The sequence below is a fragment of the Seriola aureovittata genome, chromosome 1 (assembly GCF_021018895.1).
Source record: "Seriola aureovittata isolate HTS-2021-v1 ecotype China chromosome 1, ASM2101889v1, whole genome shotgun sequence".
NCBI lineage: Eukaryota > Metazoa > Chordata > Actinopteri > Carangiformes > Carangidae > Seriola > Seriola aureovittata.
Window position 1 is genome coordinate 1,886,901 of NC_079364.1, and position 13,453 is coordinate 1,900,353.

General features: G+C 43.6%; 1 protein-coding gene across 1 annotated transcript in view; it reads left to right on the plus strand.

Annotated features, from left to right (window-relative positions):
* LOC130169217 (USP6 N-terminal-like protein) overlaps positions 1–9,409 on the plus strand; it is a 29,369-nt gene extending 19,960 nt beyond the window's left edge. Inside the window, 7 exon segments of the mRNA XM_056375755.1 lie at positions 1,063–1,183; positions 1,374–1,468; positions 1,940–2,005; positions 7,945–8,044; positions 8,861–9,013; positions 9,144–9,211; positions 9,213–9,409. Coding sequence (XP_056231730.1) covers positions 1,063–1,183; positions 1,374–1,468; positions 1,940–2,005; positions 7,945–8,044; positions 8,861–9,013; positions 9,144–9,211; positions 9,213–9,263 — 654 coding nt within the window. The 3' untranslated portion in view covers positions 9,264–9,409.
* Positions 9,410–13,453: the final 4,044 nt, after the last annotated feature.

The window sequence follows — 13,453 nt, forward strand, 5'->3', positions numbered from 1 at the left end:
TTTTCTCCATCACATGAAACTAAACTCAATTAAAGTGATAAAATCTGGCTGCAGTTGAGTTTCTGTGTGTGATGCAGGAAGCAGGAAGTTATTACCTCATCAGTTTTAATCAGTGAAGAGTTTCTCACTCTCAGATTTTCTACTGGAGGCACCATTAAAAACACGAAGGTGATCAATTACAGATATTTAATCGAGTACAAATAGATTCTTCTTTCAGGCAATATCAATAATATGTCAATACATTGATTCCATTTTTGCTTGTCTCGCGGTGACATTAATATGTTGGTGCATCTCTCCACAAGGTTTGGGGATTTGTCACTAAGGCGGACCGACGTAAACTGACGCTGTGCAACATCGTTAGAGTTCGTTATGTTGTTTTTAAGAGAGAGTAACAGCTCTGGCAGTTAGCTAAATTCAGTGTTAACATGTTTAGCCACGTTTAGCAGGTATAAGTTTCATCATGTTCTTCGTCTTAGTTTAGCATGTTAGCATGCTAATATTTGCTTATTAGCAGGGAACACAAAGTTAGAACACAAAATAGTTTTGACATGAAAAATCATTTGACCTGATGATGGCGCTAGATGAAAAATCAGAGGATCACCAAAGTCAGTAGGATTCATCCTCTGAATATCTGCATTAAATTTCATATCAATCCATCTGATAGTTGTAATGACATTTCAGTCTGGATCAAAGTGGTGCCATCCCCAGAGCTTAGCTGCTAACGAGGCTAAAAAACACCATTTTCATGTTAAACACGTTATTTTCTGTTTATTGTTTTTTAATGACTTGAAAAACGAGTCTCTTTAATCCCAACTACACCTTTAAAAAAAATCTGGTGTTTTAAAACTGACGTTAGTTCGTATTAGGGACCTGGAGGGTTCAGACAAACATGTCTCTAAGGTTCCCAGCTACAGTGCTACAGAACCTCTTTGTGGGCGACACAGGAAACAGAGTCTGTAAACTCTGTACGTTTCGACTGTGCAGATTTAAAGAGTAGAAAATAAGGCAGCTATAGAAAACTGAGCAATGTCCTGTGTTTGTCTTTCTGTCTGTCGCCTGCAGGAGGTGAGCTACTGCCAGGGGATGAGTCAGATCGCCGCCCTGCTGCTCATGTTCATGAACGAGGAGGACGCCTTCTGGGCCCTGTCACAGCTGCTGACCAATCACAAACACGCCATGCACGGTGAGACGTCGCAGCGAGCTCGTCTACAACATGAAAATAAAAAACTGCCTCTTGCATGTTTTCCAGATGAAGTGCTACGAAGAAGAACGAAATAAGAGTCGTGTTTGCGCCGCTCCTGCGCCGCCCGTCCACATTCGTGTTAAGGTGGATTAAAAAAGCGCCTCTCTGCTCTCTCTCCTCTCTTTTCAAGGATTTTTTGTTCCCGGGTTTCCTAAACTTCAGAGATACCAGGCGCATCATGATCAGATTATCTCCAAACTCATCCCCAAACTGAAGAAACATCTGGTGAGGTCACAGTTACGCAAGCGTTTCATAAGAGAGCGAGGGCGAGGGAACGACACCGCATCAACAACTCTGATCTGTGGTGACATTTAATGTGATTTGATGCCCTGTGGATGTTTACTCTCTCTCTCTCTCTGTCTCTCTCTCTCGCTCTGTCTCTCTCTCTCTCACTCCCCCCCCTCTCTTGCTCTCTCTCTCTCTCTCTCTCTCTTTCCCTCTGTCTCTCTCGCTCTCTCTCTCTCTCTCTCTCTTCTCTCTCTCTCTCTCTCTCTTGCTCTCTCTCTCTCTCTCTCTCTCTTTCCCTCTGTCTCTCTCGCTCTCTCTCTCTCTCTCTCCCTCTCTCTCTCTCTGTCTCTCTCTCTCTCTCTGTCTCTCTCTCTCTCTGTCTCTCTCTCTCTCTCTTGCTCTCTCTCTCTCTGTCTCTCTCTCTCTCTCTTGCTCTCTCTCTCTCTCTCTCTCTCTCTCTCTCTCCAGGACAGGGAGCAGATGTCTGCAGGGATTTACAGCACTAAATGGTTCCTCCAGTGTTTCATTGACAGGGTGAGGAACGTGTCTGATTGATTCCCTCTGTATCTAATGTCTTAATGACAGTGTTGTATTTATTCTGCAGTTACACAAACACATTGAAAAGCATTGAAATCAGTTCCTTCAATAAAAGCCCTGTCGCTAATACCAGCCACAGTAGCAGTTAAACACTTACATTTACTTAAATTAATTGGTTATATTTTAAACTGCTTATCCTAACCATCAATTTCTGCCGCCTCTCCCAAGAGTAGATCACTTTTAATGAACATGTGAGCGTGTGATATTTTATCAAGACAATATGAACCCATCCGTGAGCAGAAGAGCGAAGGATCTCAACTTCTCTTTTTAATGGTTTATTAACATATAAGGTGTGTATTTAGATTTAAATAAAAACTCTACACAGTAAGATATCAAAGATTAAAATAAAATAAACTTATTCTTTAACGGAAAAGAGAGAAAAATCAAACAATATTTTTGCAACAACATGTTTATATTCAGTAGATCCTGCAGCGCTGTAGTTCGACTTTGATTTAACATTTAAAACTAGCTCCACCTCGAGCTGCTGATCTGGATTCAGGAGCCGCCCAGTCCACTTCTGTCGTGCACTACTCCTTTTCAAAAAGTCTACAAAGCATCAGTTTACCACATTCAGTAGCAGGGAGAAGCTTCAGAGAGCGGAGGGCAGTAAGTGTGGACTGTTAAAGTAACAGCGTAACATGAGTTGAAGTTCATGATATTTCAACTGCTGCTGAATCATCAGCTGCTCCTGCAAACGCAGCGTCGTGTTCGTCCTGACAGTCACAACATCAGGTAGTCCTCTAACCTCAGCGCCGTGTGATTCATATCACAACACTGAGCGACGTGCAAAGGCCAAACAATGTGTCAACCACCAGCTGTTTAACTGTCTGTGTCATATGTGAAAAACTCTCTTCTGTCTTCAGTCGGTATCAAACACTCACACCCGTTAACCCTCTGACGTCTGAGGGCGTTTCCTCGAGTTCTACATTATTTCTTGAATTCACCTTTAAAGGTTACCTGCATCAAACAGAGCACCCAGGTGTTTTATGTCACAGCTTTCAGAACAATCTCAGCTCTCTCTGCCATCAAGCCCCTTTTTGTCACAAGGAGATCATTTGGCACAAATGCTGAAAAATTGAAGCCTAGTTTTTCTCACTCCTCTCTTCCTCTCCTCCTCTCCTCTCCTCCTCCTCTCTCTCCTCTCTCTCCTCCTCTCCTCTCCTCCTCCTCCTCTCTCCTCTCCTCCTCTCTTCCTCTCTCCTCCTCTCCTCTCCTCCTCCTCTCTCTCCTCCTCCTCCTCTCTTCTCTCTCCTCCTCTCCTCTCCTCCTCCTCTCTCTCCTCTCTCTCCTCTCTCCTCCTCTCTTCCTCTCTCTCCTCCTCTCCTCCTCTCCTCCTCCTCTCTCTCCTCTCCTCCTTCCTCTCTCCTCCTCCTCTCCTCTCTCCTCCTCTCCTCTCTTCCTCTCTCCTCTCTCCTCTCCTCCTCCTCTCTCTCCTCTCCTCCTCTCCTCCTCTCTCTCCTCTCTCTCCTCTCCTCCTCTCCTCTCTCTCCTCTCCTCCTCTCCTCTCTCTTCCTCTCTCCTCCTCTCCTCTCCTCCTCCTCTCTCTCCTCTCTCTCCTCTCCTCTCTCTCCTCTCTCTCCTCTCCTCTCCTCCTCTCCCCCTCTCCTCTCCTCCTCTCTCCTCCTCTCCTCTCTTCCTCTCTCCTCCTCTCCTCTCCTCCTCCTCCTCTCTCTCCTCTCCTCCTCTCCTCTCTCTCCTCTCTCTCCTCTCCTCCTCTCCTCTCTCTCCTCTCCTCCTCTCCTCTCTTCCTCTCTCCTCCTCTCCTCTCCTCCTCCTCTCTCTCCTCTCCTCCTCTCCTCTCTCCTCCTCTCTCCTCCTCTCCTCTCCTCCTCTCCCCCTCTCCTCTCCTCCTCTCTCCTCCTCTCCTCTCCTCCTCTCCTCCCTCCTCCCTCCCCCCTCCTCTCTCCTCCTCTCTACAGGCAGCAGTCTCTCTTCCACGTTCTCTCTGCATATTCGGTCTACAACACAGTAAGTAGCAGTTTTCTCCATCACATGAAACTAAACTCAATTAAAGTGATAAAATCTGGCTGCAGTTGAGTTTCTGTGTGTGATGCAGGAAGCAGGAAGTTATTACCTCATCAGTTTTAATCAGTGAAGAGTTTCTCACTCTCAGATTTTCTACTGGAGGCACCATTAAAAACACGAAGGTGATCAATTACAGATATTTAATCGAGTACAAATAGATTCTTCTTTCAGGCAATATCAATAATATGTCAATACATTGATTCCATTTTTGCTTGTCTCGCGGTGACATTAATATGTTGGTGCATCTCTCCACAAGGTTTGGGGATTTGTCACTAAGGCGGACCGATGTAAACTGACGCTGTGCAACATCGTTAGAGTTCGTTATGTTGTTTTTAAGAGAGAGTAACAGCTCTGGCAGTTAGCTAAATTCAGTGTTAACATGTTTAGCCACGTTTAGCAGGTATAAGTTTCATCATGTTCTTCGTCTTAGTTTAGCATGTTAGCATGCTAATATTTGCTTATTAGCAGGGAACACAAAGTTAGAACACAAAATAGTTTTGACATGAAAAATCATTTGACCTGATGATGGCGCTAGATGAAAAATCAGAGGATCACCAAAGTCAGTAGGATTCATCCTCTGAATATCTGCATTAAATTTCATATCAATCCATCTGATAGTTGTAATGACATTTCAGTCTGGATCAAAGTGGTGCCATCCCCAGAGCTTAGCTGCTAACGAGGCTAAAAAACACCATTTTCATGTTAAACACGTTATTTTCTGTTTATTGTTTTTTAATGACTTGAAAAACGAGTCTCTTTAATCCCAACTACACCTTTAAAAAAAATCTGGTGTTTTAAGACTGACGTTAGTTCGTATTAGGGACCTGGAGGGTTCAGACAAACATGTCTCTAAGGTTCCCAGCTACAGTACTACAGAACCTCTTTGTGGGCGACACAGGAAACAGAGTCTGTAAACTCTGTACGTTTCGACTGTGCAGATTTAAAGAGTAGAAAATAAAGCAGCTATAGAAAACTGAGCAATGTCCTGTGTTTGTCTTTCTGTCTGTCGCCTGCAGGAGGTGAGCTACTGCCAGGGGATGAGTCAGATCGCCGCCCTGCTGCTCATGTTCATGAACGAGGAGGACGCCTTCTGGGCCCTGTCACAGCTGCTGACCAATCACAAACACGCCATGCACGGTGAGACGTCGCAGCGAGCTCGTCTACAACATGAAAATAAAAAACTGCCTCTTGCATGTTTTCCAGATGAAGTGCTACGAAGAAGAACGAAATAAGAGTCGTGTTTGCGCCGCTCCTGCGCCGCCCGTCCACATTCGTATTAAGGTGGATTAAAAAAGCGCCTCTCTGCTCTCTCTCCTCTCTTTTCAAGGATTTTTTGTTCCCGGGTTTCCTAAACTTCAGAGATACCAGGCGCATCATGATCAGATTATCTCCAAACTCATCCCCAAACTGAAGAAACATCTGGTGAGGTCACAGTTACGCAAGCGTTTCATAAGAGAGCGAGGGCGAGGGAACGACACCGCATCAACAACTCTGATCTGTGGTGACATTTAATGTGATTTGATGCCCTGTGGATGTTTACTCTCTCTCTCTCTCTGTCTCTCTCTCTCTGTCTCTCTCTCTGTCTCTCTCTCTCTCTCTCTCTCTCTCTCTCGCTCTGTCTCTCTCTCTCTCACTCCCCCCCCTCTCTTGCTCTCTCTCTCTCTCTCTCTCTCTTTCCCTCTGTCTCTCTCGCTCTCTCTCTCTCTCTCTCTCTCTCTCTCTCTCTCTCTCTTCTCTCTCTCTCTCTCTCTCTCTCTCTCTCTCTCTCTCTTTCCCTCTGTCTCTCTCGCTCTCTCTCTCTCTCTCTCTCTCTCCCTCTCTCTCTCTGTCTCTCTCTCTCTCTCTGTCTCTCTCTCTCTCTCTTGCTCTCTCTCTCTCTCTCTCTCTCTCTCTCTCTCCAGGACAGGGAGCAGATGTCTGCAGGGATTTACAGCACTAAATGGTTCCTCCAGTGTTTCATTGACAGGGTGAGGAACGTGTCTGATTGATTCCCTCTGTATCTAATGTCTTAATGACAGTGTTGTATTTATTCTGCAGTTACACAAACACATTGAAAAGCATTGAAATCAGTTCCTTCAATAAAAGCCCTGTCGCTAATACCAGCCACAGTAGCAGTTAAACACTTACATTTACTTAAATTAATTGGTTATATTTTAAACTGCTTATCCTAACCATCAATTTCTGCCGCCTCTCCCAAGAGTAGATCACTTTTAATGAACATGTGAGCGTGTGATATTTTATCAAGACAATATGAACCCATCCGTGAGCAGAAGAGCGAAGGATCTCAACTTCTCTTTTTAATGGTTTATTAACATATAAGGTGTGTATTTAGATTTAAATAAAAACTCTACACAGTAAGATATCAAAGATTAAAATAAAATAAACGTATTCTTTAACGGAAAAGAGAGAAAAATCAAACAATATTTTTGCAACAACATGTTTATATTCAGTAGATCCTGCAGCGCTGTAGTTCGACTTTGATTTAACATTTAAAACTAGCTCCACCTCGAGCTGCTGATCTGGATTCAGGAGCCGCCCAGTCCACTTCTGTCGTGCACTACTCCTTTTCAAAAAGTCTACAAAGCATCAGTTTACCACATTCAGTAGCAGGGAGAAGCTTCAGAGAGCGGAGGGCAGTAAGTGTAGACTGTTAAAGTAACAGCGTAACATGAGTTGAAGTTCATGATATTTCAACTGCTGCTGAATCATCAGCTGCTCCTGCAAACGCAGCGTCGTGTTCGTCCTGACAGTCACAACATCAGGTAGTCCTCTAACCTCAGCGCCGTGTGATTCATATCACAACACTGAGCGACGTGCAAAGGCCAAACAATGTGTCAACCACCAGCTGTTTAACTGTCTGTGTCATATGTGAAAAACTCTCTTCTGTCTTCAGTCGGTATCAAACACTCGCACCCGTTAACCCTCTGACGTCTGAGGGCGTTTCCTCGAGTTCTACATTATTTCTTGAATTCACCTTTAAAGGTTACCTGCATCAAACAGAGCACCCAGGTGTTTTATGTCACAGCTTTCAGAACAATCTCAGCTCTCTCTGCCATCAAGCCCCTTTTTGTCACAAGGAGATCATTTGGCACAAATGCTGAAAAATTGAAGCCTAGTTTTTCCAAATTCTTCAAATATTTTGTGAAAACAAACCTTTACGAACTGTTTTTGTGTTCACCACAGTCTATACGTTCATAGAAATAGTGGTTTACAGAAATAAAATAGTAGATAAATGGATAAAAAATGCCTGAAATGAGTCGTCTCGTTAGATGAATCCAGGAGGAGTTACGTTTAGTTTGCAGTTAGTGTGGAGGACAGAAGAGGAAGCACCGCTGTCCACCTCTTAGTGAAGAGTGCCACCTACAGAGACGACAGGAAACATCACATTAATGCGCACACTGTTAGAAGATCACGGTGAAGTTCAACCTAAAAGCACAACAGCCTTTATTACTGAGAATGACTGAAACAAGAAATTTGTCAATTTGCCTTTTTAAATATAATTTTACATGATTTCAGCAGAAACCGTCCTGCTGATATTTGAGCTCGGGGACATTGCATTAGAAGAGAGCATTAAGAGCTGTTAAGCTAAACTGCTATTAGTCTCCTCCATGCATGCCCACAATCCTGTGGTGGTGGTCTGGCAGGGTTCGGCTGCTGTCAGCACTTCTCCGTCCCGCTGACTAGCTCGGCTCGGAGGGGCCCGTGGGCCTCTGAGGTCTGGCACAGAACCAAAGAAACCTCCTGACTCCGGCCAGGACCAGAACTGCATAACATGTGAAAAACCGCTGGCGTAAACAGACCGTGCTGACTCGCAGCGATATGGTGACTTTGTCGTGTTTGTGATCCTGCAGACGCCGTTCACCCTGACCCTTCGTCTGTGGGACATTTTCATCCTGGAGGGAGAGAGGCTGCTGACCGCCATGTCTTACACCATCCTGAAGATACACAAGAGTAAGGAGTCGCGGCACAGTTCACCACAGAGAGAGAAATCATTATCTACTCAGGCTGTTAGTCATCACCACAAACACCAGTCAGCTTGAGCTTTTTATCAAACTGTTTAAATGAACTGATTCTGAAGATTTTCAGCTGTTGGTTGGTTTTTTCTGCCAAAAGTGCAACTGTGAGAAAATCCCGACAGCAATAACTCAAAGTCATTGTTTATTTTGAGCTCTTTTAACATCACACTGATGAAAACTAAATGTGTTCACATGAGCTTGTGAACGCTGCCTAAGTGTCTGCGTAATAAACCAGTCTGATTCTGGTCGACACAGTGTCCTAGATAGAGCTGAGAAGTGGGATGAGCAGCTGTTACCAAATTCATACACAACTGACCCTGCTACAGAACTTGAAGCTCTGTGATTGGATGTTTCTCTCTGAAATGCACCTTGGGAGTCGCAGTCGACTTCTCTCCTCAGGCTTCTCGTATCTTTGCCTTTTATCGATATTTTCAAACACAGTTGGTAAACCTTTATACTGATGATACTTATACACAATGTTTTTGGAAACCTTATCTTAAAGAATACAAACATGTTTATGTGCAAAACCTTTTCTTCATTTGACAAAAGAATATAAAGTTGTTTGTGTCATCTGAACACAAACAGCTGTTCAAGAACGGCCCAAATCAGATAAAGATGAAATTGGCAAATGTTCAATACGGAGCCCCAGTTACTGCACAGCTGATGAGAGGTGCATGATTCAGGTGAAGTTGACATCACAGTTTGTTTATGTGGCTTTAACAAATAAACGGTGTGTTTTCTGTACGTGCAGAGCGTCTGGTGAAGATGTCCCTGGAGGAGCTCAGAGAGTTTCTGCAGGAGCGGATCGCTCAGACTTTCTTCTACAGTGACGACGTGATCGTGGAGCAGCTTCAGGACTCCATGACTGAGCTGAGAAAAATGAAGCTGGACCTTCCTCCTCCAGGTACACGGCTGCACAGAGCTGAGAGTCTGGTCTTAAGTACAAACCTGAGTTACACCTGTTCTGGACTCTTGCTGCCGACCCTGGAGCGTGTTGTGTTCTTAAGAGTCTTTGTGCTCCTGGTTGTTTTCAGGGAAGCCTGAGGAACTGCCTCGTAAGCCTCTGGGTCAGGAGCTGCCGGTGCTGTTGAGTCCGGTCCAGTCCTCCAGAGGGAAGTCGTCCTCAGCCAGCGGGTTCCCCAAAGCTGGTCTGAGCCTCCACATCATCTCCCACCAGCCGGACTCCATCTCCCCTGACCAGAGCCCCTCCAAGGACCCCAAGGATCTCGACGCCGCGGAGGAGGAGGAGGCCCCTCTGCCTTCCCCAGACCCCATCATCATCCACAGCCAGGCCCCGCTCACCCCCGACGGCTCCCCACTGACGGGGCCTCCGCCTTACCAGCCCCCAGGGAGCCAGACCCTGGTCACAGTGGATCAGCCGTCTCTGCCGGATCAGGAGGGGGATGAACCGGTCTCCACAGGACTTCGCTCAGCTCCACAGATTGCAGACGCACTTTTGCCGACCTCTACAGATGACTCCTCTGCATCCGTCACCGACCAGTCCTCCTGCGGGATCCCTCGGACTTGTTCAGCGCCTGTAGTCCAGGCGGCCTCGCCGGGGTCGGGCCCGGCCCATGTTGAGGGTCTGTCGGCGGCAGAGGCGGCTGAGGACAGGTACCTGGTCCAGCTGCTGGAGCAGGCCTCGGCTCTGTGCACCGACAAGAACCTGAACCAGGACTCAAGCACAGCATCAGAGGAAACACAGGCGGCAGACGTTTCATGAGACGAGCAGATCATCAGTTTATTGATGAAGTTACTTCTCCATTTATTGGATGATTTTACCAGTAAGGTTTAGGAACAATATGATTTATCAGTCAGATTATCAGTGTCAAGCAATAATTGCTTATAGATGTGGTACCAGTTTCAGCGCCAACACCGATATCGGTGATAATTTGTCAGTTTAAGAGGTAAATTTAGTAACTTTCTAAGAAGTTTTGTAACGGCTGTAAGAAGCATTTTTCCTCCTTTAGATATTTAAATCTGTTTCCATGTGAAGCGACAGTGTCACTGTGGGCGTTTGATTTTCACCTGCAGGAGGTAAAAGGTTTGAAAACATCAGTGAAGATTCTCAGTCACAGCATTAAAACCTGTTTTAGTGATTTACAGTAGGAAGCTTCCTGATCAGCAGCAGAGCCGTGACTCCTGGGCTTCAGTGTGACGTCCTTGTTTTACAGTATTAGACAGTGGAAAGTAGCAAAACTTTATTCTGTGGGGGTTTTATGTGCAAACAGTTGTTACCAAGATTAATACAAAGTTTAAATCTCATAATTATATTATTCATTTGCATAGTAGACTGTATGCGAACACTGGCGAGCCACTCGTATGGCTTAAAAATGAATCCAAATACGAATGAATAGACTCAGCCCTGTCCAATCACACTGGTTTATAATAACTATAATAGTGCTGCATGTTGCTTGGATTGTGCAGGATTGTACACAGAACAAAGTCCACTCAAAAAAAAGTCACTCAGTTTTTGTCAAAATGGCGTCCTTCAATAATCTTGACAGTCTCTCCTCACACAGGTGTTTCTGCCTCCTGTGAACAGGTGAATCAGCTCTGCAGCGCTGCTACATATCAGCTCAGATCAGAGAGATTTCCTCGGCTCAGAAAGTGGAAACACTTTCACTCCTCAGCCCGAAAAGTAAAAAACCACATTTGGACTGATTTCCTGCTCCGAGCCGGGATGTGAGCCCAGTTTGTTTTCTGCGGCTCTGGAGGAGTTTGGTCACAGTGATGTCCTCAGACTACAGATTTAAAACAGAAAACCTGCATCACAAACTGTGGTCATAAAGTCTAAAAAGTGTAGGTGTTTACCAGGCAACGAGGCTCCAATGAAAGATGCATTATGGGAAGTGTCGTATGTAGTGTTTTCGGAGCTTGACCCAGCGGCTGAAAGTCAGGAACCCCCGACATCTGCTGCTTTGAGTTTGACTTTTCTTTTCTTAATCCGTCTCTTTAAAGAACCCGCATTTGATTTAAGAGGAGTACTTGAAAAAAATAATGAATCCTCAAATAAATCTGCAGCTGGTATCAGAATGAGAGTGTAACAGTAAAACTCCTCTCGTGCAAACTAGATAGATGAAGTTTCACTTGCAGAGAAATTACAAAGATTAATTATCTGACATGGAAATGGAAATGATTGATCATTAGATTGCTCAGATCCGTACGAGTTTACCTCACAACCTTAATTAACCCTTCCACCACGTGACTACCACTGTGTTTCTGCAGATTTCTCCATGTGATCGTTTCTTTCTCTTTTCGTTCACAAAGCTTGTTATTTTGCATTTGGAGAATTAGCGACACCCGGCTCTCAGAGGAGACGCCGGATGACGAGGAGACTAAACTGCTTCAATCAAGACTCCTTACAGGACTCTGGGGCGTTCGACGTCACATCTACAGCTGTCTCCTCATTGGCTGAAAAAGTCTGAATTACCTGGAGAGTTTTATTACAAAGAGAAGGAATTAAAACGGCATCACCCTTTACAATAAAATAATTTTTTTTTGTAGTTTTGTAATGTTTCGTCAAAGAACAAAATGTTTGCTCAGTCGGCCTTTGTAAAATATTTGCTAGCAGAATTACAGTTTTATTTTTTGTACTAATGTCTTGATGCCTTATTTGGATCGGCCTCAGTTCTTCTGTGGACATTTTTTGACGTATCCTGCAGAGCGACAGAGGAAGTGAGGTTCATGTGACTCTACATGAGGGAAAGAAGCAACTTTTCAGGTGACGGGACTGAACACGAAACCTCTGACATGGTGAGCTGGCTCACTCTTATGATTGTACACATTCAAACCTACACATTCATTTTAAAGAAGTGGTTTTTTCTAGCTCAGTAATTTATTGTTTTAGCGTCTTCGAAAGGGCGTCCAGGTCCTTTAACAACAGCTCTTGTGCTCATCCTTTTCAAGAACTGGAGTATTTGCTGCATTCCCACTGAGATCCTTGAAAAGAGAAAATAGACTTTTTTTAATCTTACAGAAAATGACCTGGATGTAGATGTACCTGCTTCTGTTAACATTGTGTTTAGAAATGTACAGTATTGTAGAATCAGTAGGTAAGATGAGTTAGGACAAGTTTCCCCATCTGAGGGCAGAGGACTCATTTCTTCAGCTTTGTGCTTAGAGACAGTGAAAGGTCGACATCTTGTGGCTGGTTTAGTTCAAGCATGTCTCTATCTAGATGTAGCCAAGGAGAGTAGAAATGTTGTGAAAGCAGTTTTGAACTTTTAGATTTCATCCAAATTAGAAGAAGAAAAAAAAAAACTGATTATAAAATCTTCTTCCAATTTAAGGCCATTATTTTGAATTCTGTGAATATGTTGCGGCTTTTTATGACATTTCACTGTATTTTAATGCTAAAACTCCAGATAATCTAAACTTTTTGAATCGTTATGTATCAAACTTTAAATGAAACTCTTTAAATGAGATGAAGTTATAATAGTGTGACATTGTTAAGCACTTCGCGTCAGAGTGTGTGGGGGGGAACAGTGTGTTTACTTCTTGGCTACAGATTTGTTGTACATTGAAATACGCAGAACCTTTTACTAGGACTTTGAGGAAGTTGATGAAACCCTGGAGCTGAAACAATACAACTTTTATCATTCTTTAATCTGTGTGAGTCCTTTTTTTCTATAGAGCACTGGTGTTACATCATATTCTGTGACCACTGAATGGTTATTTATCTTTAAAGACTAAATAATTTAAAAAATCTTTTGATAACTAGATTTTGGGATCCTAGACCCTCAAGGGCCCCAGATTCATCCTCCATCTTGTGACTCTGTTGTCCTTAGTTATTTTAGTTTACATTGATCTCATTTGTTTTAAAGTTCTGTTATTATCAAATTATTAATTTTTTTTCTGTGTCAAATATTTGCACACACACACATACAAATTTTGGGCAAGGTGGTATTATTCCATCTCAGAAGTAAAATTATTTTCCTTATCAATATGTCTGACAGTTATTTTCTTTAATAATCACATTGTTGTTCTGTGTATAAAAAATATCAGAAAACAGTGAAAATGTCCTGAAATCCATGTGGATATATTCTGATGTCTTGTTTAATCTGACCACCTGCTAAAAATACACATATATTGAGTAAAATAGCAAATATTCACGTTCACATGTCATATTTTTTATTTTTGGCATTTTTCAACATTAATAGCAACAGCGCCCTCGTGCGGTCCGAATGTGGTGTAACACCTTGAAAGGTGAGTGATTACTTTTGAACATCACATGAGAAGGGGAGTGACGTTGTAACGCTAATTGACGGTTAATAGAACACCTGTAAAGCGGAGTGATACATGTAGTAAAAAGTCCCAGTGCTGTTGTATCAGAATGCCTCTC